The sequence below is a fragment of the Ambystoma mexicanum genome, chromosome 1p (genome assembly GCF_040938575.1).
Source record: "Ambystoma mexicanum isolate Mex_15411 chromosome 1p, UKY_AmexF1_1, whole genome shotgun sequence".
NCBI lineage: Eukaryota > Metazoa > Chordata > Amphibia > Caudata > Ambystomatidae > Ambystoma > Ambystoma mexicanum.
Genome location: NC_090921.1, coordinates 979,883,319 through 979,907,365, shown reverse-complemented (window position 1 = coordinate 979,907,365; position 24,047 = coordinate 979,883,319). Strand labels below are relative to the sequence as shown.

The 24,047-nt window shown below is 43.4% G+C and overlaps 1 protein-coding gene across 1 annotated transcript in view; it reads right to left on the bottom strand.

Annotated features, from left to right (window-relative positions):
- DRC7 (dynein regulatory complex subunit 7) overlaps window positions 1-24,047 on the bottom strand; it is an 862,568-nt gene that overhangs the window by 507,594 nt on the left and 330,927 nt on the right. The window contains exon 8 of the mRNA XM_069654252.1: window positions 8,372-8,500. Within this exon, the coding sequence (XP_069510353.1) occupies window positions 8,372-8,500 (129 nt within the window). The remainder of the gene's footprint in view (window positions 1-8,371; window positions 8,501-24,047) is intronic.

Below are 24,047 nucleotides of genomic sequence, written 5' to 3'. Positions count from 1 at the left end.
TCTGACCAGGACCTGTTCTTTGAAACTACAAGAACCAGAAGCCCTAGGCAAGGGTGGCATGTGGCGTCAGAGTGGTCCTACAATGGTAGCGTCAAATCCCTTGTACAATCGAAAGTCTCTGACCCACTGCCAAAAGAAAGCCCGGGGAAGGGAACCCCACTTTCCAATAAGATTGTAAACTGTGGAATAAGGTCGTAGTGGGAGATCAAAAAGAAAGTTAAGAGAAGGAAAACACCTCTTTCTGATGAAATTGAATAAAACATGAACTATGTTGAAAATACATGAACTGTGTTAGAGAGAGCCATAGTGAACCGGATGGAGGGAAGCCCGTTTTCGCAAAGAGGATCGAAGCCTGACAGAGGGAGATTCTAGGGGCGGAAGGTAATCGCCCAAGGTGCAAGACCACCAAGAGAACTTTTGTTTGTTTACTGTTTGTTTATCAAGAGTAATACATTCGTGAACACTGTGTCGACAAGAGTGAACCCGGTTGAGGGTTGTCTGCAGTGGAAAGTTGTTTAAAGAGACATTGTGAATATTACAAGCATTATTTGAAAGACAGTGGTGAACCTGACAGAGGGATCTGAGCCCGGTGGCGGGAGATCCAGGGGGCGAAGAACGATCACCCAGGGTACAGGGTCCCGAAGGAACTTTTTTTGTTTGTTTGCTACTTTGAACCAGCAGGCCTTCTAAAGCAATAGACTTATGCAAGGAGACTTAGCCTCTGAAGGTTTTTGATATCGTTGAACTGAACTGTGAACCTTGTGCTGACAAGGCCAAGGAGTCTGCTGTCCTCGAGAGTCCGACCTTGTCCTGTGCTTCAAACGTGGGGAAGGGAGACCCAGCCTTACCATCCCGACTTTCATTTTTGTGAATACTTCTTTCTTTTCTGGTGAACATGATCACACACTCTTTTTGTAATGTAGTAGTAAGTATTGGCAAAAGTTTTTTTTAAGTATAGACCCTTTTTATTTGACAAGACACCACTAGGACTCATTATTATTTGATGGTCGTAGCTTGCTCCCATCTTAGATTTAGGTTTAGATTAGGCCTTTATCTCACCCATTATAAAGTTCAATAAACACCCTTGAACTGTGATCACTTGTGTCTATCTTTACTGTTGCCACCATGAGTTCCTTACATTGTGCACAGGGGGTGGCTGCTTTACGCACAAGAGTTTCTAATTAGGTTTTCTAAAATCTATTACATTTTTAATGAAGTTGCTGTTGTAATTTGATATAGGCCTTAACCAGTCACTTTTAGAATATGGACAATTTCCCTAGACAACATGGTGGAGGAAAGCTTTATTGCTGATTGGCTGGAATCCGAACAAAGAAGTAATATGCAACATTCTAAACTGCCTTTCATTAAAAATGTCGAGCAGGAATGTCATGTTTCAAAGAGGTTTGCTATTTTAAGGCACAAAGCAGTGAACATTTTAGTAAAATGAAGTCAGGACAGAGTGAAGACAGTTTTGGAGCAACTACGAGGGACAGTGCAGCGTATACAGTGGGGCGCAGCACTTTAGGGGCAGCTAGGAAGTCAGCGCATATATAAAGACTGTTAAATGTTATTACTTGCTTCAGAAATTGTTATGTGAGCGCACTTAGCAAAATACTATGATCTTTAGGGTTGCAGTGATCGTGGTGTGAAGATCAGTGTCAGTATTTGTCTTGCATATTGTTTAGAGTCTGCACAGTATATTTACTATGGCTGTGCGCAAGTTAATGACAATTCAGTGGAAGCGGCCTGTTCAGAGAGCAAACGCCACTCTCCCTCTGTCCTTCGGGCCAAGGTACCTGTGCACCCTGCCTCCCTCCTGCACTGCCTCTGGCCACCCTTGGCACTGGGATCTGTATCTGTACCCATACAGTCCCCCACTCTTCCTCTGAACTTATCAGATATACCCTATCTGACTAATCATGTACTTGTCACGTGTCTGGCTGCATTACCTTTTTGTCTGCACTTATTTATTTTATTTATCCCACTTATTATTTATTCTGTTCTCTCCCCTGTTCTGCACATTACACTTTTCCCCTTTCCACACACTTTCCCCCCATTTCCCTTTTCCATGCACTTGCACGTTCTTAATGTCACTGAGCCTATTAAGATCGTATTTTGTTCTCCCCTGTTCCCCTCCCTTTGCTTAGTCGCGCTCTGAAACACATGTGTATGAGCGCAATATAAATAAAATATATCATATCATATCCCTCGAGTAGTGTGCTCGATTTGAGAGAAGTTCACGGCTTGAAGCGATGCATGCGCAAATAAGCGATGCATGCGCAATACAGTGGAATTTATTTGTTGAAAAGAGTAGTTTCTCCCAAGCGTAATTTACTATCTGCAACTGATTTCCTCTGCTCTGAAGAACAGTGTCAACTGTCAACACAAGCCCTCAGTCTTCAGGGGCTCAGTTCCAAGGGAGCAAGTAGTAGAGGAAGTGATAATAGGACATTTTCGAGGACAAACACGACTGGTTAATAAGAACCTAGAATACAGGAAGTTTAGTAGTGTACATAAATCAAAGACATCCTGAAATAAGTTTTTGAAGGAGTATTATTAATTTCAGATGATACAGAAGTTAGTGGTTACTTTAGGGACAGTTAGTGGTACAAGACAAGTTATGATTCACTGCTAAAACTCAAAAGGCATCTGAGCTAATAGTTAGTACTGACGAAAAGGGTTAACAAATAAAAAAGATCTCTTGTGAGTTCTTATCAGACAAGTACATTTTGAAGAATACATAACTTCATTTGGAGGAATATTTCCAAGATTATTTTATGAATTTCTCCTCTGGGCATTCAGTAGAGGAGCACAAGTGCATTGTGGTTCTTCAGGGAGTTTGGGGTGGGAAGAGACTTTAAGAAGCAGTTCATGTTCATCAATATTCTGTTTTCTCACCCAAGCAGATCTTAAAGCTGTTATTATATCCAGATCTGTTGTCTGTTATTATATCCACTTTCCCTTTCCCTCAGGGGTGTATCGGGCTCAGCTGTAGTTAAGCTGGTCATGACTTCCCACATCTGCTGAATTTCAAGATTTTTGTTGCGTTAAATCTGCTCAACTTAACGGCACCTTAACTAACGGTTTTTCAGTGAATTTCAAAGGGTTAGGTTCATTTTTTAACAAGCCATTAGTAAATGTTCCCCCAATATGTTTCTTTTGGAACCACTATATGTGTCTATATATATGTCTATACATGACTATACATGTCACTGGTGTTCGGCCCTGGCCAGTGAGCACAGCCTTTGGCCACACCCACTGTATATTTTACAACAGTACCGGGCCACTAGCGATGGCGTTTTGTCCTTCGGCCGTGGCCTGTGTATATGTTCCCCCAATATGTTCCTTCAGGATCCAGTAGGTGGCTAGAGTCTTCGGCTGTGCCCAATGTATATTTGAAAACACTACAGGGCCACTATCCATGGCATCTTGTCCACAGCCTTCAGCTGTGTCCACTGTACATTTTCCCTTAATATGTTTCTTCTGGCAGCCTTCGGCCATGCCCACCGTATAATATTTTTTTTGAAACATATTTTTGTAGTTTTTTATGAAACGGTTTGAGCATACCAAAATTATACATTCAACATTCGGAAGCCATCATCATCAATGGGTCAAAGTCCCTAGTCCATATGCTTCCCCTGGTTCATGCCAATCTTCCTCCCCCTGCCCCAATGCCACTTTGCCCCAGTGGTTCACATCCCCAGTGTTGTCCGAGTCAACTGTTCCCTCCCGGGTATAGGTATAGCTGCGCCAGGCAGGGTTTGTGGGTTAGAGCTGGATAGTTAAGGTCAAATTCCAATAGTGGCTCCCAGATCAATTGATACTGGTGGAGTTTTCACTCTCTTGCCGCAGTCACTTTTTCGGCCACCAGCACATCCCAGACCTTGATCCACCATAAGACCAAGTCTGGGCCTTTGCTGATTTCCAGCGTTGAGCTATGGTGATGCGGGCCGCCAGTAACAATTGTGTTATCAACGTGCGTCCCAGTTTTCGGGCATTTGTCCTCAAGTGGGGCGCCCAGCAGTAAGGTCTTAGGACAGACAGGGAGTTTAGTACCCTTGATCACGGCTATGGTGTCCACAACAGTTTCCCAAAACTGGCGGACCCGGGGACAGTCCTACCACATGTCTATATACGTGCCAAGCTCCCCACAGTTTCGCCAACACATAAAGGGAGCTGTGAGCTGAAAGTGATGTATCTGCGCCAGTGAGTAATACCATCGAAACAGCAATTTTAGGGCGCATTCCTTATTTGTCACACACCTGGATGTGGAGTGACGCCTGGCCTAAATGTCTTGCCAATCTGCGTCATCCAATTGAAGGCCCAGGTCTGTTTCCCATCGGGACATATAGTCCGGTATGCGGGGGTTTAGCAAATCATCCCTTAGCAGTTTATATAGTTTTGATATCCCACCTTTGCCTATGCCTTCCCAGATAGTCAGTTCAAGTGGGCTCAAAGTTCGGGTGGCTTTCTGCCTCACCTCTGGGTCTGTAATCCAGTGGCGTAGTTGAATGTACGGGAACCTATCTGATTCCCCAAGGTGAAATTCCTTCGTATACTCCTCAAATGAGCGGGGCTGGACCCCCTCAAACAGTTAAGCTAGTGTGAGTTGCCCCCCCCCTCCAATTTTTGTAGGCCCCTGTGGGCTTTCCTGGGGAAAAGGCTGGGTTCCCAAAGACTGGAGAACGTTATCCTTTTTAGTGCCTCGTTCCATGATTTTAGGGTAACCAATTTTAAGGAAAGTAATGGCAGCCCTTGTTTTTGTAACATGTGGGAAACAAATGGTAAGAAACAGAGATCTTTGAAATGGAGGTGGAGGTGGAGGGAGCCTCGGGATTGCTCAATTTCCATCCACTTGGGAGCCGTAGCCTCGGCTGTCCATGCGAGCAAATGCTTTAGCTCGGCTACCTTCGTATACCTCCATAGGTTCGGGACCACCAAACCCCCGAGTTGGGAACCCCCCCAACATTACTTTCTTCTGGATTCTGGCCTTCTTGCCCCGCCATATAAATTTGAGAACTCTATGCTGGAGCTGTTCTAATACTGTCCTCGAAATAGTGACCGGGAGGGATGAGTAATAATAAAACAGGCGTGAGAGCAGGTTCATTTTTACTGCTGTAATGCAGCCCATCAGGAAGATCTCTTGGCTTGCCCACCTATCTAGGTCCTTTTCAAGCATTTTAGTAAGAGAGGGGAAATTGGCCGCATAGAGATCTGTTGGAGAGGCTGTGAGCCGGACCCCTAAGTATTCAATGGATTTGGTGTCTCAGTGAATCAGGCATAATGTTTGGAGTAAGCCAATGTCCCGTGGTGACAGGCCCAACCCCAGCGCCACTGATTTCCCATAGTTTATCACAAACCTGGACGCTACCAAAGGCTTTGAGTTCCTGTAATGCCGCTTGGAGAGAGGGGCGAATATCAGTGATAGTAAGAAGTACATCATCGGCGTACAGTGAAACCGTGTGGGCTGTGCCTGCAATCACCACTCCCTGGATTGAGTGATGCCCCCGCAAGTGTTGCACCATATGTTCCATAATGAGAGCACATAAGAGGGGGGATAAGGGGCATCACTGGCGTGTACTGCATGTTAAGGGGATTGGGGGCGAGCGCTCCCGGTTGACTTGCAATAGGGTGTTCGGGGGGAAGTAGTTATCCTCTAACCTCTTCCTGAATTGGGGCCCAAAATCGAAAGCCTCCAAGGTCAGGCGGAGGAAAGACCAGTCCACCTTGTCGAACATTTTAGCCATGTCCAGAGCTAGTAGGGCCACCTTTTTCCTCACTCAAAGTAGTGGATTCGATTAGATTTATTACCCATCTAATAGTATCTCTCACCTTTCTCCCTTGAATAAAACCTGTTTGGTCCACGTTAATTAAGTGTAGGAAGAAGTGGGGCCAAACGATTTGCTAATACCTTTGAATAGATATTTGCATCAATATTCAAAAGGGCGATCAGCCTATAGGAGGCACACTCTCTAGGATCCTGTTTTAATAATAGGATTGTGGTGGAATCCTGCATGCAGGGGGTTACACTGCCCACCTTGCCAAATGAATTGAAGAGGGCCGTTAAAGGGGAGAGGAGCTGATTGCTAAAGAGCTTGTAGAATTTGTGTGAAAACCCATCCGGGCCAGGGGCCCTTGGATTTAATTATTTAATTACTGCTTCTACTTCCTCTTGTTGGATAGGGGCTTCCAGTGCCGCTACCTCTTCCGTGGCCAGGCGGGGTAGGGCCATCCTCGTGATATATTCCCTTTGGATCGAGACCGATCTCGTGGAGTTGGACATAGTCACTAGTAGGTGCGCTTGTGCCAAGAGGAGTTTATTCTGTTCCCCATATTGAGCTACTCTGTGCTGGTCTTTAAGACCGACAATAAAATTTAGTTTATGGGCCTGTGGCAATGTTCTGGCTAGGAGTTGATTGGCCTTATTGCTTTTGGCATAGTAACATTGTTTCACCGCTACCAGGTTACCCGCTGTCTCCTCGGGATAAAGGACCTCTAGCTTATTCCGGGCAATTCGGAGGGCGGAGTTTGGGGGACCATCCCTGTTTATATTTCTCTTCAATGTCCAAGATTTCCTGTTCCAAGAGAGTCCTAGCCTGTTTTTTTGGGGTAGCAAGGGAGACCACAGGGGTAGCAAGGGAGAGACCTGGTGACCCCTAAATTACATCCCTGCTAGAAGGTCAGAAGTTATTAGCCTCTCTTAGCCTCTCTGCTGCCAAGCACCAATACTGATAGAAAGGTTTTAAGGTGCAGGGGGCACCCCCTTCTCTTTCAAATATTTTAGAAAGTACTGGATGGATTTACCCCACACAAGTCAAGGAAATTAAGTCAAAGCTTTGTGCCCAAATTGCTTCTTATTTGGTCCAAATCTGTCAGGCGCTTTTCACAATATAGTTGTTCAAAAACTGCACTTTTTCTCTATCGGAAAATGAATGGACTGAAAACTGGGAAACTGTTGTTTTCTTTATAACCTTTTTCATTTTGTAAGGTATGGTTCCTAAAATGTGCAGTTTGGGCTGGGGCAGGGAGGGTGGGGGTGGTTGACAAACATCTTGTTTTGAGAATTTCATCCAAGTCCATCCAGCAAGTCAAAAGTTATTAGCAATAGAATTTTGGGAAACAATGGCTGTTTTTTCATTTCGGAAACTCCGGTCAGGTCAGACTCTCTTCTGCAAAGCCCTATGGAAGATGTAGCTATAATTTTGTGAGAAGGGGGCACCCCCTTCTCCGTCAAATATTTGAACAATTACTGACGGAATAACATCAGACCCTGCCTGGAAATCGAGTCAACACTTCATGCCCTAGTTGTTTCGTACCTAGTCCAATTCCATCCAGTGGGTTGCGCTGTGCGCTGGAGTAAAAATGTGACTTTTTCTCTATGGGAAAATGAATGGGGACTAGGCTGAAACTGTGTTTTTTAACTTTCTTAATAACCTTTTTCATTTATAACAGATCTGTTCCAAGATTTGCAGTCTGGGGGGCCCGTGACAACAATTTTGTTTGCACAATTTCAGCCAAATCCGTCACTCGCGTCAAATGTTATTAGCAATTAATTTCTGGGGTTTCCTACGGAACTTGATACTCACCTTAACTATAGTGCAGAGGCCATTGCACTATAATATACATACACCACAAAACACCCCTGTAAAATATCCTGACTCTTTGTTGTTCCTTTGTGAAGGTTGGCGAACCCCCGCGCCCCCCCACACTGCATGTCACCACCGCACATGATGTCACTTACTACCTATGTGTAGACCTAGCTGGCACTTCACAGATATGACTGTTGTAGTTGCTTCTCATTTCCACCTCTTATGGCTGCTCTGACATCCGCATGCATTCGTGTACAGCCCATGGCTCCCTCTGCTAGCAGTGCACGTGGCCACCTCCTTTAATGGTATCAGTGAGGAGCGTCATTTTCAGTGGTCTCATTGTAGACTTTCAAATGAGGATTGTAGACCTCAAATGAATGTAGGAATGCATACCATGGCAAGGGTGATGTGGAGTGATTTAGTCAACTGAAGACATTCTAGGACAGGAATTCGTACCACGGCAAGCCAACCTGAGGTGATACAGTCAACTGATAACACTATCACAGGAATGCCTATCATGGCAAGGCTGCCCTCAGGTGGTACAGTCAAATGAACACATTGTCACATGAATGTATTTCATCACACAGTAACCCAATTATTACCCCTTATTTTGTAGCCATTGTGTCATCTTACCATTATCAACTTGATTGTTATGACCACCTACCACCACCTTTACCTTAACCACTTTGCAAAATGTTTTTCAAGGTAATCTGTACTTGTAGATCCATGAAGCCATGTCATTGAATGCAATTACGCCCTAAATGCACACACGCAATACTTACCATGTCATCTGTCTCATCCCCAGCAGGCTCTTCCTCCTCCTCCATATCTGGAATGGACAGGAGAGGTTTTCCAGTACCCAGCAGCATGAACTCCCACCTTACAGGGTCCCCAAGGTCAAAGATCAAGTCCTGTAAAAAAGTAAAAAATAAGCATTTGATGTGAAATTTCTTTAACTAGCAATACCATTTATGGGCAATTCAGAGTGAAAAGGGGAAGAAAAAGGAATATCTGACTCAAAGGTAACAATGCATCTCCAAGGTGGTCATCTTCTACAGTTTCACATGCTTAGACTATGCCCCAATGGTTTTATGTACACAAGACTCAAAAGACTGTTCCATAGCCAAATGCCTTTTTCCTATGCATTTCTAATGTACAGGTCTTTAAGAATCAAGCGTATGAAAAGACTGCTCAGCATAAATGCTGTGGTAGTGAAAGAACTCTTCTAGCAGAGGTGACAGACAACAAAATGAAATATGCCCTTTATGATATAAGCTTGGGCATTTGCCAGACATTTGCCAACGGACACCATAATTGCCTTTGGTACTTACATTTTTTGATAGGTGTTGTCATTTTAAGGCGGCCCTCTTTTTTGAAGGCTAAGACCGTTCTGGAGATGGTTGGTTTGGAGAGCTTGGGTGGGCGGGTGAATGTTGCTGGAGTGCACTAGGGTAGGTGGACGACATTTCTAGAGTAAAGAAGGTTTTATGGATGGGGGTTTCTGAGATGAGCTAGGTTGGTTGCTGTCCATTCATTTGTATGGTAATTTCGGCGCAGTGAGCTATGGGGTTTTCTGCAATGACCTATGGTGGTGGTTGATTGAGTGAGCTAGGGTCATGGTTGATGCAGTGCTCTACGTTGGGGGTTGCTGGGGTGAGTTAAGGTGTGCACTTTGGTTATGGTTGCTCGGGTGAGACAGGGTGGGTGGTTGGTTGGTTGGTGTGGTGAGCTACGGTGGGTGGGTTGGTTTTCTGGGACAATATTTCTGGATGAGCCAGGGTGAATGGAGATTGGTGGGGTGGGCTAAGGTGGCGAGCATTGCTGGTGTGAGCTAGATTGGTGCTTGCTTTTGGGGTGATCTAATGTGTGTGAAAGGGGGGTATTTGATGCAGTGAGCTGTGACGACTGCTGCAATTAAGATTGCTGGAGTAAACGAGGGTCAGTGGGTGAGAGCTGTAGGGGTCGGTTATAGTGGGTGAGCAAAGATTGCTACAGTGAGCTGCTGCTGAGGTGAGTTATAGATTGGTTGGGTGGTCATTGCTGGGGGAGCTAGCATGGCCTGGGGTGTCCTGTGATGGGTTTCTAAAGTTAGCTAGATTGGATGATGGTTGCTGGAGTGATTTAGGTTTGGGAGTTGCTGTGGTGAGCTGGGGTATGCAGGGTGATGTTCATGTGTTGCTGGGGTGGCTTAAGGTGGATGTGGGTTGTTGGCTGTGCTAGATTGGGTGCGATAGGATTGTGTGAGCTTTGTTGGGGATTTCTGAGATGACTTAGGGATGGATGTGGAGTCTTGGGTTACCTATGGGGGAAGTGATGGAGTGAGTTAAGGTAGGAGAGGGGGTGTTAGGTTGAACTGGTCGCGTGAGAATGTACTACGGTGCGCAGTTTGGTGGCCATGTGTTTCTGGGATGTTAAATTGGGCGGAGGTTGGGTCGGGGATGTGTGTGTGTGAGAGCTTTGTTGAGGATTGTTGGGACAAGTTCGAGTGGGTGCGGTTGCTTGGGTTACCTAAGGTGGGAGTGCTGAGGTTAGCTAAGGTGGGAGGGTGGTGGGGAGAGCTAAGACGGGTGGGTACGGTTGCCCGGGTGAACTATGGCGGGTGGGTGGGGGTACTGGGGCAAGTTACGGTGGGAGGATGATAGTTTGTTGGGTCAACCTTGGGTAAGGAGTGCTTAGGAGATCTTTTTGGAAGGACGTTGAGTTGAACTTGATGGGTACATGCTGGAATAGACTGCTAGGGTAGGGTGGGAGTGCTGGGTCAAGCTAATGCTGGAGTGAGCTAAGGTAAATGGGTGAGGGGTGATGTAGTATGCTTGAGAGAACTTGGGTGGGTTTTTATATCATGCTCCGTTCCGGAGTCCAGCCTAAAAGTGTGGGACTGGATTTTAAACCCATGTATTCTGGTGTTGTCTTGCTTCCAACATTAGTGCATTGCCCCTGAGCTATCCTCCCGGCTGCTGGCAGAGGGTGGGAGGATGTGTTGTGCTAGAGTGAGCTTTGTTTGTTGGACTGAGCAGGGGTGGATAGCTCTGGTTGCTAGGATTGGTGGGTGGTGGTGTGATGGGTTGAGCTTGGGCCAGTGGGCTTTGGGGGCTAGGGTCATATTTAATGTACTGGGGTGACTGTGCAGGTCAAAGTTGGCTGGGTTAAACTTTGCTGGGGAGAGCTTGAGGTACTAGGATGTGCTAGGGTAGGTGAGTCAATCTTTTGGGTGAAGTAGGGTGGGTGGGTGAGCGTTTAAAAAGTGGAGCTGCTGTGAGCCTGCTTTAGGTGAGCTTTGAGCTAAGGTGATCTGTGCGACATTGATGGAGTGCTAGGTGGAGCACACGCTGAGCTAACCTAGGATGGGGATATGGAATGCTGGGTAAGCTACTGGGACTGAAAGGTTTATAGTGACTTTTTCGACAGTCACTATTTTGAAATGCAAATATGTCGAATCAAAATTGCTGAAATTTTTTTTAATGCCTTTTTTAAAAAAACATTTTATTTTGGGGGGATCCTCCACAACCCCCTGTTTTTTATTTTTTGAAACATCTTTTTTGGCCAACTAAACAAAACTAAACCCTTAAAAATAAAAAACAAGAAATGAAAAAATAAATTCTGCACTTTTGATTCGACATATTTGTATGTCGAAAAAATGTTTTCGACATAATGACCGGATAACGGGACTGAGGTGGTGGCATTAAGTAAGTTGGTTGGAGTGAGGTAAAGTGGAAAAGAATGTCAACGGGGTCAGGTGGTAGTGAGGTGTTAAGGTTAGGTGGTGTGGGGGATTGGGTGGGGTGAGGTGGTGAGAGGAGGTCAGGTGAGAGTGTGAGGTAGGGTGATGGGCACAGGTTGGGATTGAGGAGGTGGTGGGTTGAATTTTAATGGATTGGTTGAGTTGATGTTGTGGTGCGACACTTATCTCGGTAGAGAGACAAACTGAAATATCGACCATGTACAAGGCATGAATACATAATGCCAATTATGCTAGCTCTCCAGTTCACGTTGAACCCCCTAACATAGTGATGTGGACATAGTTGCTGGGCATGGAGGAGGTGGATTTAAGGGAAGGTCGCCCGGGTTCCCGAGAGCTGCATGGCACACACGTTGGTACAAGTATGCGGACGCTCAATAGTGTGGGCGGCTGAAAAACTGTGTTCCTAAATGTGGATTTCAGCTCGGAGACTGTTTCTGCTGGCGGCTCACACAAAGTCGTCCCATTCATGGTGTTTCTGATTCATCACTTTGGTTTTCTTCAGTTTTCTTGCTGTTTCAGCATTCTGCCTCTGTACCCAGTGTGATGATCTTGTATTGTCCTCATCGTCTAGGGTCTGTATTTCATCTAAGTAGACTATCAACATCTACCTAGATTGTTTTGGTTTGCATTTTGTGGACCTCAGCTATTGTCGTCAGAAGGACATGAGTAGATCATTCCTTGTTCTCTTGTGTTGACTCAGCTTGTTTTCTACGGATTTGTGAAAAACATTTTTTGAGAGCTTGACATATGTTGAACTTTTTATGCCTGGTGGTTGTTGGATTAATGAACTGTAAGTCTGCACCACGAACATTGGATATCAAGTTGTTTGTGGGAGCCATCTCTTGGTACCAGACTTCTTCCTGGATGGTAAGCGCAACAAAGCCCTCTACGTTCAGTGCTCTATTCTTCTTATTCTTTTGTACCCATCCTTGGGGTAGGAATTTGTGCCAAGTCCCAGTTTGCTAGACTTGTGGTAATTGCTAAGCCCCCCCTTTAAGCATCCCGTCTGCCACCCCTCTTTTACAGTGGCATTCGCGACACACTTGGAGGGGAAAGGGGATTGGGATAAAATAAAAAACAAAAGGCTTTGTACGTCTCCCAGCTTAACTGTTCTATTTTCCTACTGAAATTCTCTCATTGCCTGGTAGTCTCTGCTGATTGCCCAGGGACAATCTCAATTCCCTGAATTAAATGCCAGAAATCTTGCATTTTACGGTTTCTACTCTTTTCTTCATGTATTCTTTACATCTTGGAAATTGCTCATTTCATTTAAATAACTTCTTGAAAGAACTCTAAAAATCAAATCCTAAATACACTAACTCTATGCCTAATATAATTCAGCTCCATCCTATTCTAAAAAAAATGCAGCACTCTATAATGTAATGTTCTGTTAATTTAGCAATCTGACTTTGTTAATGTCTTTGATTTTGAGTAGCTTGGTCCGGCCACAGCAGAACTGAGTTGGCATCCTTAAAAGATTCTCCCATGCATGCCACGCTCATAAAAACTGAAATGAAGAAAAGTCTCTTGAGTAAATAGTTGTTAGCATTTCCATAGGGACTTGAGTAGGCTGCTTGCTGTTCACTCGTCAAGCGCAAACCCACGCCTCAAGGCCCTCTTTTCTATGATCATAAGTGATCCTCAATAACATGCTCGGCATGTGTTAAAACTGTTATCCACTTTTATTCTTTCCTGAAATATGACTTTCACTGTGCTCACCCATGCCTGTCCTTAAGTGTACCTGCCCGTCACGCAAGCTGCAGTATAATAACAGCGCAATCCAGACATTCACTCCATATAATGTGACAGTTACTGCTTATTCCTCAAAAATAAATTAAACATCACTTCAACTTCACATTGTTATTAAGAAAACATTTCAGTGCTGTTCTTGCTGCTAGACATCACATTAGCAATGAATGAAAGGTCCCACCAGTTTTTGTCCTAGTGTCCAATCACAGCCTGCTTTCTAGTTTCAGAAACACACCTCCAATTCCTCCCATTTCTTCTCACATTAATTATTTGCAGACATTCTCAAGAAAGGGACGAGCTTATTCCAAGTTTGCTAATGCAAGGCAGTTTAGAATGTTCTTTTAGAATGTTCTTCCCTTCTAACCCACATCACAAAGAGCCCTCAACCAATCATTAATCTCCTGCCTTTCCTCCATCATGGAAAGGGAACCTTGCAGCTTCCTAATCGAAATCAGGTTAAGGAAAACAATGTCAACAAATCTGCATACATCCATTCCGCAAAGCAACTCTCCACAACCTTCTAAAACGCCTTACACGCACAGCATTCCCCAGCTCTGTGCCCCACCTCAAGCTGCCTGACCTTCCTCATGCATTCAAAAGACCTCAAAAGCCTAATACTCAAGAGAGTTCTGAGGGACTGCGTTGGAAGCGACCTCTGATTGAACTGTGGATTGCGAGGTACGGCTTGACGTAGACCATTGTACACACTGAGCGGCCCTTTCCTCTCCATCTTCTTTCATTCGGGGCATCAGTGTTGCATACCGCTGTGTGTGGCTGCTGTGAGTTGCTGGCTTTGAGCCGTGCCAATCCTTTTCCGAAGAACGTTAGGGCCAGTGCCGGTGTAGGAGTTGAGTTGTGATGGAGACGTAATAGGGCTCGAGTAGAGCACCAGTGGCGGTCTTATTCTCCTGTATACAAACCTCCTACGCTCCCTGTTTCCAGTGACTGTGGAGCCTTCAATGGTATTTGCTGAGGGTAAGGTTTAATTGGAAGACATGAAATGTAAGCGGTTCTGTTACTTTTCAACTGCTCCCATTTCCTTTTACTTTTACTGGTGACTATTGCCTCCCATTACATGCTCTCTCATTACTGTTACTTGTGGCTGTTTGTAGGGTATCTAGTCATTACATCGAATTCCAAAGCATCGAATGACATACCATAGGAAAAAAAGCATCTAAAAAAAGCATCAAATGCATTTTTTTTTAAGGTAAAGGGTTTATTTTTATTGTAATGGGTTTTAAAGGTTAAAGAAGGGTGTCTACAGGTACACCCCCCATTAAAAAAAAAGAAAAAAATAAAGCATTCAATGCTTTTTTTTAGATGCATTTCTTTCGATGGCAAGGCATTCGATGCTTTGGAATTCGATGCAATGACTATTAAGCGTTTGTGGCTATTTGGCAACTATTTGTGGTATTTTCTCTTGAGGACATTGTTTTGCCCTCCCTGTCGCTAGTAATATTAAAGGACTGAGGAGGTGGCCTGGACTTGAGAGTTGCCATATCTATATGCTATCCACCTAGTGCCCAGTATTTAAATAATTACTAAGAGTTTAAACTATAATTCAACCTCGAGCAGTGACTGTTGCGTTTGTTGTGTAGCTTGTAAGTCTCGCCAAGCTCGCCAAGCTCTACAGAATGTAGTTGGCATTTGTAGGTTTGCAGTTCCCATTAAATTATTATTTTACCTAGAGCAGTGACTGCTGGGATTAATTCTCTTTGAGCCGCTCCTGGGCGTGGTGTGCAAGATCTGGTAAGCCTTAGGGAGAGCAGTTGACAACGTGCATGCGTGCGGCCTGAAATGAGTGGTTAATCTATTTTTAGATAACTATAAACAATGCCGGCAGATCACAAATCTTAACATTTACGCAGTGGGAAGAGTTCTAGAAGTGAGCGGGCTTTGGAATCCAGCAGGACCTTTAAAAGGCGCATACATAGTAAACTCCATGTGAATGCTACGGTTGAAGGTATTGTAGCGGCAGTAGAAGATGCATGTATGCCACAGGAATCCTCAGTACAACAAGGCAAAATCACATCATTCATGAAGCCTATACTACAAGCTCTTAACATTGGAGCCCAAGTTGAATCTCTTAGAGATATATGGCACACCAGATCATGAGGAGTCTACAATATCTAATGCAGCGGACAATAATTCCCTCCTTAATTTGTGTTTAAATTTACAAAGTGAGTCCTTAGGAGAATCTTTACAAGTGTTGAATAAGGCTAAGTTAACATTTTCTGAAAATATAATAGGGACTGCTTTAACTAATTCCTCTAATTTATCTAATTCTCCCGATTTGGTGCATATATCAGAAAGTGTGTATTCCTCATCAGCTATGCATGATACCTCTTCCTCTTCTGACTTCACTGACTCCTCTATATTGGAATCCCCTGCTGAAATGGAATCTTTGACTACACTCAAAGCTATTTTTATCAATATGTAATAGTTTATATAGTGATCAGCAAATGTTAAAAGCTGGAATGACACAATGATTCTATGTGGTTTTTGGAAGCACAAACAACATTGTAGTCTTAGGCCTGAACATATAAAACCAGCTGATGGCAACAATTATGACAACTGGTCGTATGAATCTTTGGACTTGGAAGAAAACAGACCAATAGACCCAGTATCTCATATAGTTTAGCAGAACCAATCGCTAATGAAAAGACTGATAATAATACCATTGTGAAAGCCGGCCCGAGGGAAAAAATGACCAACCTCCACCTAAAAACGTAGCATTGGGAGAAGACAAAACAAGAGGAAGCGAAGAGCTGAACTAAGATGACAACGGGAGAGTATGGAGCAACCAATAATTGAGAGGGATGAGCCAACGGCAAAGTCTTTGCTACTACCTCGATTGACCCAAGAACCGATAGTCATCACCTGATTAGAATTGCCTAATCAATGTAGTACTTTGTCCATGGATCTACACATTCTGCTTTCAAGCAGCCAATGCCCTTCGTACAAAATGTAACTTTGGAAAATTGGCTAGCTAAACATGGAAATCATCTGATGTTTGAACGACAGAATGAGGCCCGTGATCATGGCTGGCCAAGAGTTAGTGAGCTCACCAAGACTGACATTTTAACACAGAGAGAAACATATTTCAAAATCATGGTTCAAGAAATTTTAGCTACTGATAAAAGTGCTTTCTTAAATCGAACTTGAATACTAGAGATCTTTTATAGTATTCCTCAATTACAACTAATTTCAAATAAACATATAGTCCAGGTTGAACTCCCACTCAGTTACAAAGTTAAAGAGGCAAATTGAGGATACGTTAATTTGCTCTCGCCGGTTCTTGTTGAATTTATTATGTCCTACTCCCAAGAATTCCTTAATGGAGGCTATGAACTCCGACGTATACTGGAATTGGCCCCTAAAATTGTAGTGCCTAGGGATGAGCAGGAGAAAAGATATCAAATTGCCCCCAAAGTGGGGAACTAGAGAACAATATGGATAAATTGATTTTAGCCTTTGAGGGTGTTACTGACTTTCGACTAAAAATAAGAGAAAGGTGCCAAGAAGAGGAGTGTGACCAACAAGTGCATTACAAGATACTTTAGAAATTAGAACCTAGAATACACAGGGTTATAACTCATGTGTCACCAATCCTACAGGTCAAAGGTTGCTGGGGGAATGAGATGTTTTTCTGTTGGCCTGTGGGCGGTAAATGGTACATAGATGTGCCGTATTCCCAGAAGGGCAGTTATTTCCCCAATCAAATAATTTGCAAAATGCTGACCATTGTCAGAGCGAATTTCGTCTGGCGTTCCCCACCTTGGAAAAACCTCCCTCCCCACAAATGTTGCCGGTGAGCAGGCACCATTACGGGCACAGGGACCAGCCTCAAGCCAACATGAAAACTGACATGTCACAGTAAGCACGTATCCATCAAAGGTACATCGATCTTGCATATTGACACGGTCGCAGTAATGTTTCTTGTATAACTCTCAAAGTGTGACCAGATAAAAACTGTTGACAAATTATACAATAGTTCACAAACTCAGGCACACATTTATATACATTTATATATTTATATACATTTGGCACAAACCAATCCTCACTTATCCCTGCAGCCACATGCTCTTTTGATACGTGGGCAGGGTAGTGAAGCTGTTCCAGGGCCACATTCAAGGCATTATCACCTTGCCAGTGCTGTTTTGCCACCAAATCAAATCTGTTGGAGACAGAGAGCATCCCCTTTTCTTCCAAAGCACTTTTTCATCATTTGGTGCTCCTCCCTGTAATTCTATTATCTGCACTATCGGTGTTGCGTTGAAGCCCTCTGGCAGTGCATTTTGTTCTTTAGTTGTTTCCATCAATGCTATAAGTGGTATTTGTTCCTTCTCCCCAGGGAACAGCACATGTGTCCTTAGTGGCAAATATGCAGCTTCTTTTATGCTTTGTCTGCTCATTCATTACCCAATTAAATAAAATATTGCCCCCCAGTATGGGCTTTGCACTTGATTATTGCCAATTCTACTGGGAGTGGTAGCATTTCCAATAATTTACTCAAAAGTGCTGCATGCTGTACCTGTGTGCCATCACTTCTCCTGAACCCTCTCCTTTCCCATCTCGCTAGTCCTGAATGTACTGTAGATATGAAGTATGCAGAATCTGAAAAGATATTTACTGCATGTCCTTTTGACATGTTTAGTGCCTCAATAAATGCCACCAATTCTTACCAAGTAGTGTGCTGGCAGTCGTGTTTGGGGAAAAAACAGTGAATTCCCCTTCCTTGTGCATTCCACGTTTGTGTCCTAGTACTGCTGAACCACAATGCCTCTGTCCTGAATATGGGTCGATACGTGAAGACCCATCAATAAAGATCATACCCCCCTCAATTACTTCTTCTTTTACCAGGGGGTTCCCTTTGTTGCTGTTCATGAATGGCACACAATCATGTTTATAATCTCCTTCCTTTATTGGTTCAGTAACAAATTCAGCTGGGTTTACCGTCCTGCGTCTTACAATTTCTATTGCAGGGTTTGTCAGTATAATTTCATAACCTCATGCTCTCTGAGTTGTCAACGTTGATTTGCACCTTTCTAGTACTGCAAACAATTCATGTTCCACGTACAAATTTACTGGGCATCCCTTTATTATTGTTGATGCCTTCTGAAATGCGTATGCAGTGGCAGCAAGTCCCTAATTACAACAAAAGTGTCCCTGCAACACTGGGTCTAGTGACCCACTGAAATATGCCAGTGGCTTATGTCCCTGACCCTTCCTTTGTGTCAGTACGGCTGTCATTACTTTACCATCTTAGTGAGAAAACAAGTGAAACCTCTCCTTGTAACTGGGTGTGACCAATACTGGTGCATGTGCCAGTTCATTATTTGCGCTCGTCAACCTTTTCATTCATCTCAGCTGTCCATTTCCTGTTGCTTTTTTTTCTGAGCTTCCTTAAGTGCCTGGAGGAGTGGCTGGGTGTATGTGGAGTAATCAAAGACCCATGCACTGCAGTAATTGCAATGACCCAGGAACTGTTGCATCTCTTTCACTATCTTAGGCTGGGGTGTTTTATGTATAGCTTTAAACCTTTCTGGTGATATTTTTCTCCCATCTGCTGATACAATCTGCCCCAAGTAAAACACTTCTGTTTGACAATACTGCAATTTTTCTTCGCCCACTTTGTACCCCTTGTCAGCAACATTAGTAGTGTCACTGAGTCCTCCCTGCACTCATCTTTTGTTGTGCTATGCACTGAAAGGTACTTGACATTGTGTATCACTGTACTTGCAAATTGCTCAAATCCATTTGTATTACTCTGTTAAATATGCTGGGTCCCTCACAGTACCCCTGGGGCATTCTCGTGTATTCAAATGTAGTCCAGTGATACATAAATGCGGTGAGATACCTGGAGTCTAGATGCAGAGCAATGGAGAAGAAAGCATTCTTTACTGATATCAAAAAAGAAAAAAACACCATAGCAAGGATAATGTTCTTTAAATCCACTATTGTGAAGTATCGTCCCTCTGCTGGGATGCTGCAGAAAATTGTCGCAGAGTTTGGAAGTAGCAGAAATTCTGTTTCAATGACGTTTTTAAGAGGCCGGAGATCCTGTATGAATCTTCATGCCCCATCCTTTGATTTTTTTTATCAGATAGATCACTGTATTGCATGGTGATGTAGATTCCTGCATTATACCTTGCCGCCAAAAGGCATGCAGTGTCTCATATATACCCTCATCTGCTTCTCGTGAAAGGGGGCATTGTTTCACTCTCAGCAGCAGTGCTCCTTCCTTTATCTCAATGTGCACTGCTCCCACCCCCTTCAATATTCCCATATCATGTGGTCCTTTGGTCCATAGATTCTTTGAAACTTTTTCCAAATACTCTTGCATGTATTTTGTCTCTTTTTTCACAAATTGTGTCATCTGTGGCACTGCTCTTTCCTTTATCTGTACTGGACAGGGTATGCTCAACTGAAAAACGATCTCTCCCTCCTCTTCATCTTTTGTGGTGAGCCACTCTGTGTCTATTACTCCTGTCAGTGTTAGTGCGGGATTGATACAAAGTATTGATCGCCACTCCAGGTTATCGCCATCTGAAGCAAGCAGAATAACCATATCTTTTCTCACTACTACTTCCTCTAGGTATAGCAGTGTGTGTGTGCCTGGTATGATGTTTGAAGGTCACCATGGTCTGAATGCAAATTCATTTGACAGTCGAAAGACCTTTCCCTGTGTTCCTGGGACCCATTGTAGCAGTACATGCACTCCTTACAAGAACATCTGTGTGTGTGTGGGTATGCCTCTCAATGTGCATGTGTATAGTATGCTTGTATCAACACTGCCACCCTGGCTGGGTACATCCCAGGTATGGTACACACCATCCCATTCTCTGAAAATGAAACCGTGGTTTTCAATTTGGCTGACACATCTCTTCCTAATATGTTGATAGGTGTGTCTTTTGAAGACAATATGGTGCTACAATATGTTGCATCCCTATTGTCAGTGGTAAATCTTTTGATAGAGGAACCGCTTCGATGGTCCCCGAAAAGCCTTGCATGTCCACTTTCTTGTTGGATAATGGGAACCCCCCCTCTTTTATACGGGATCTAGCTGCTCCAGTATCTATTAGAAAGTAAAAGTCCATCCATCCTATCTGAATGTCTACCTCAGGCTCCTGTTCGGGGTCTTCAGTTGCTGCTAGAACAGGACAAACTCATACTTCCCGTGCCCACTGCTATTGGGAAAGCATATTGATTGAAGATGTGAATGGATTTCCACCCATCACTGCGACCCTGGTGTAATGGGGCACCTCGTTTTGTCCCAATATTGCCGCCTTCTCTTGAGCATGTCTCTGCGCTGGTGCCTGTGATCCAGCTATCATTCCCCCTTGGGCGGATTCTTGTCCCTGTGTTGGTGTGACCTGTGTCTGTATAGGTTGCAATTGCATCTGTTGCTGCAGTATTATTTGCATCTGTTGAGGTTGTGTGGATGTCTGCATATATTGTTGCTGTGGCTGCACTCCTCCTAGCTGTCCTGTTTGTTCAATGAGCATCAAACCGGGGCCAAATAACATTGTATCCAAATCCCCTTCCCCTTTGAGAAGATCCTTTTCTTGTCTGATATTATCCCATGTACGTGTTTACTCCGCTTGTATGTGCAAATCCAGGCTGCTGTGCATTTATAAATCCGGGCTGCTGTTGCATCTGTTGTACTTCCCATTGTGGGTCATATGGTGCTTGTGTATATCCCCCTTGCTGAACTACCATTGTTACTGGAAGCCCCCCCTGTTGGGCGGGTGGAACGCTAACCGGTCCTGTGAGCACTGCCCCTTCCATGCTTATTTTGGGCCGTTTTTTGTGCAACAGTCTATTTTCTGCTTTTACTGCGTTATCTGCTGCCTCTTTGTCTTTTTTTCTGTTTTCTTTTACAATAATGTACAATAGTCACCTGTATCTCGGGCCATCCTTTTGCTTCTATCCCTAATACTTTCTCCACGGAAGCCTGCACATATGTGGGGAGCCTCCTCACTATAATGTGATAGAATAAAGGTATTTTATCGTCCCATGATTGTTTATTCTCTTGCGTCAACATTTCTTTTATTGATCATATCTATTCTGCAGGGTCCTCATCTGGCTTCATTTTACATGCTAGTATTGATCACATATTTGATGTATCTGGATTCAGCTCTCGTGGAGCTTTCCACACGTGTACTCGATAATTGTTATAAGGTGGCCGTCATGTATGTTGCTGCTTAACTGTACCCCTGAATAACCTGCTTGCTGCCAAATCGTGTCATTTTGTTCCCCTACCAAAACTGCCAATAAACTCTTGATGTCCCCTATGGATAGTGGGATCCTTGCTGTGTCCATCTCGAATACATATATCCACTTGCTGGCCCCTGCCATTAGTGAAGGTAAAGGGTAGACCAAATTATCCCTATCCATTGTCCTCTAGGGCACGTAATGTACTTCCCGTTTTGCCTTCTGTAGAAGGGGCTACTGAGTTTGTGCTCTGGGCTTAACCCCTCGCTGCAGTCTTTTTGCTACTGCCATCCTTCCTTTCCTGCTTTGAAGCCTAGTTCCCTGTTTGTTCCTCTCTTTACTCTTCTTCCCCTTCTTTTTGCCTTCTTCCTCTACCTACACTTGTTAAATCGCAAGGGTTGAATTTGTCATCCCTACTGTCATTGTCACTGCTGTCTTCCCAGTCTGATATAGAAATATCACCTTCTGTCGTGCCTGGCACGTCCACTTCCATGTCCTGTCTCCAATTATTAATTTAAAATGTTAGACATCCTGCTGTCCATTCCTGATGGTCCTCTCCCTTTCCCTGTTGCTTCACTTTGTTCTCTATCCCCCTCTCCATTACTTTTTCTGTTTCTCTAACCATTGAGTCCAGATGCTGTTGTGTGCTTCCCTTAATGTCCACTAAATATGTCGTATTGCCATTCTCTTTCGTATACTCCAAATAAGGTTCTGGCTCTGCCTTATTTTTCTTTGTCTTCTCCCTGTCTGGAGATGGCCGCCTAGGATTTGTATATCTTGCAGCGGCTTTAATAATGCAAACTATCCATAGGGAGGTGGTGGAGTCTCCTCTTCCCCTTTTCCCTTCTTTTTCTCTACATTAGTTTCTTCATAAAGTTCCCAGAGACCTAAAATGTCCTGTCTCTTTTTAAACTTTGCACCTTTATATGTTGCTAACAGATATGAATACATACAGTCAATTATATCCTTTTGAAATGTCTCCTCTCCGGGTCATTTCTGGTAACACTTCCCACTTCATTCATTGAAAGTGATATTTTAATATTGTATTGCAATATTGGGGCAATTTTACCATCAGATCTTTATTCATCTGCCACCTGTCATCTCCATCCATTTCTCATGGGAATACAACCGATCATGACACTGCAGGAACCTTGAACCACTGACAAGTTACCGTTTTAATGTTGTATCTTAGTAACTCTTCGAACCTCTTCCCAGGCTCACATGTGCAAAGAGGCAATTTGAAATCACCATTGGGGCATCTTGAAACCGTCAGTAGACCAGTTTCAGAAACTAATATGCTGAATTATAAAATGATTGTGCATTCACTGCCTTTCTCCAGCACCCATTAGCTTTGCTTCCTGACCTCGAAAGTATCAAAGGCTGTTTATTTCTTACCGTATGATCCTGGGAATGTGTAATTTGCAATGTGCTGCCAGCGACTAAGCAAGTTGATAAAATGTGAATTTGTTTCTAGTGAAAATCATGCTCTGAGACCTGTTTACAGCACCTCAGCCTAATGTTAAACCCTGTATACTTACCTGTAACCCAACTTTATCGCCTATATGCACTTTGTTTGAAACACAATTATTTAGGGCATTCTGCATCCTAGTGCACAGAACTGTGTTGCTATCAACAAAACCCTCTCCCCTTTTAGTGGGCTAATCCCGCTGCTGATAAATTCATGCCTTTTCACCACACTGAACTTGCATTTTTACCACACTACTATTAATAAGAACAAAATAAATCCAATCTCTGCAAAAAACTGGGAAAAATAGGTTACCGAATTATATTTCCACAGTGTACTGACTGAAGGAAGTGTATTCAAATCAGCCTCCCTATATTCTGGAAAGGGATTTATAATTTCGGCTCATGATATTGAACAGTGCATTAATAATCCGAAAATCTCTAGATCCGCAGGTAGAAAACAGTTTAAAAAGCTAACCTTAGTGGATTTGAGCAATGGTCGACTCCCTGTCGAAAATCCTTTGCCAAATCATTATAAAGTGAGTTAATAATTGGATAACAACTAATAAAATACAAAAAAACAACAGACAGGCTTTTGCAAAGGGATGAACACCCTCGCTAATTTATAGAGTTTGTCTTATGTATTCGATCAACACGTGCGAAAAAAGGGGAGTCCTTATATATCTGTTTTATAGATTATAAGAAGTCATTTGGTACGGTGAACAGACAGAGACTATGGTCAAAATTATTTCAGTGGGTACTTGATTATACCACACTTCATTTTATAATGGCACTTTATTCAGATACATCTGTGTAGATAAGAATTAACCAGGAAGGGAAGCTGGGAGATGCTATTTCAACAAACTTTGGTTTAAAATGAGGTTGAACCCTAGCTGCAATGTTATTTAATTTATATCTATCTGACCCGGAAGTTTCATTAAATAATTGCCATAATTTCCCCCCTAAAATCAGAAATCAGTCCGTTATTTGGTTATCCTTTGCGGATGACACAGTCATTCTTGATCGCACTCCAATAGAACTCCAACGGAGCTTGCGGGCTCTTCAAGAATACTCTAAACTTAATGGTCTGCATATTAATTTGGGGAAACTAAAATTATGGTCATTAATGGGAAAGGGGATGCTAGAACAAAAACTTTTTGTGGAAAATCGAGGGCACCGCAATTGAAATTGTATCACAATAAATGTATCTTGGTATGCCCACTTACGATACCTTTAATTATAAATTGATGGCTAATTATATCAATGTTTAAAGTAACCAAGACATT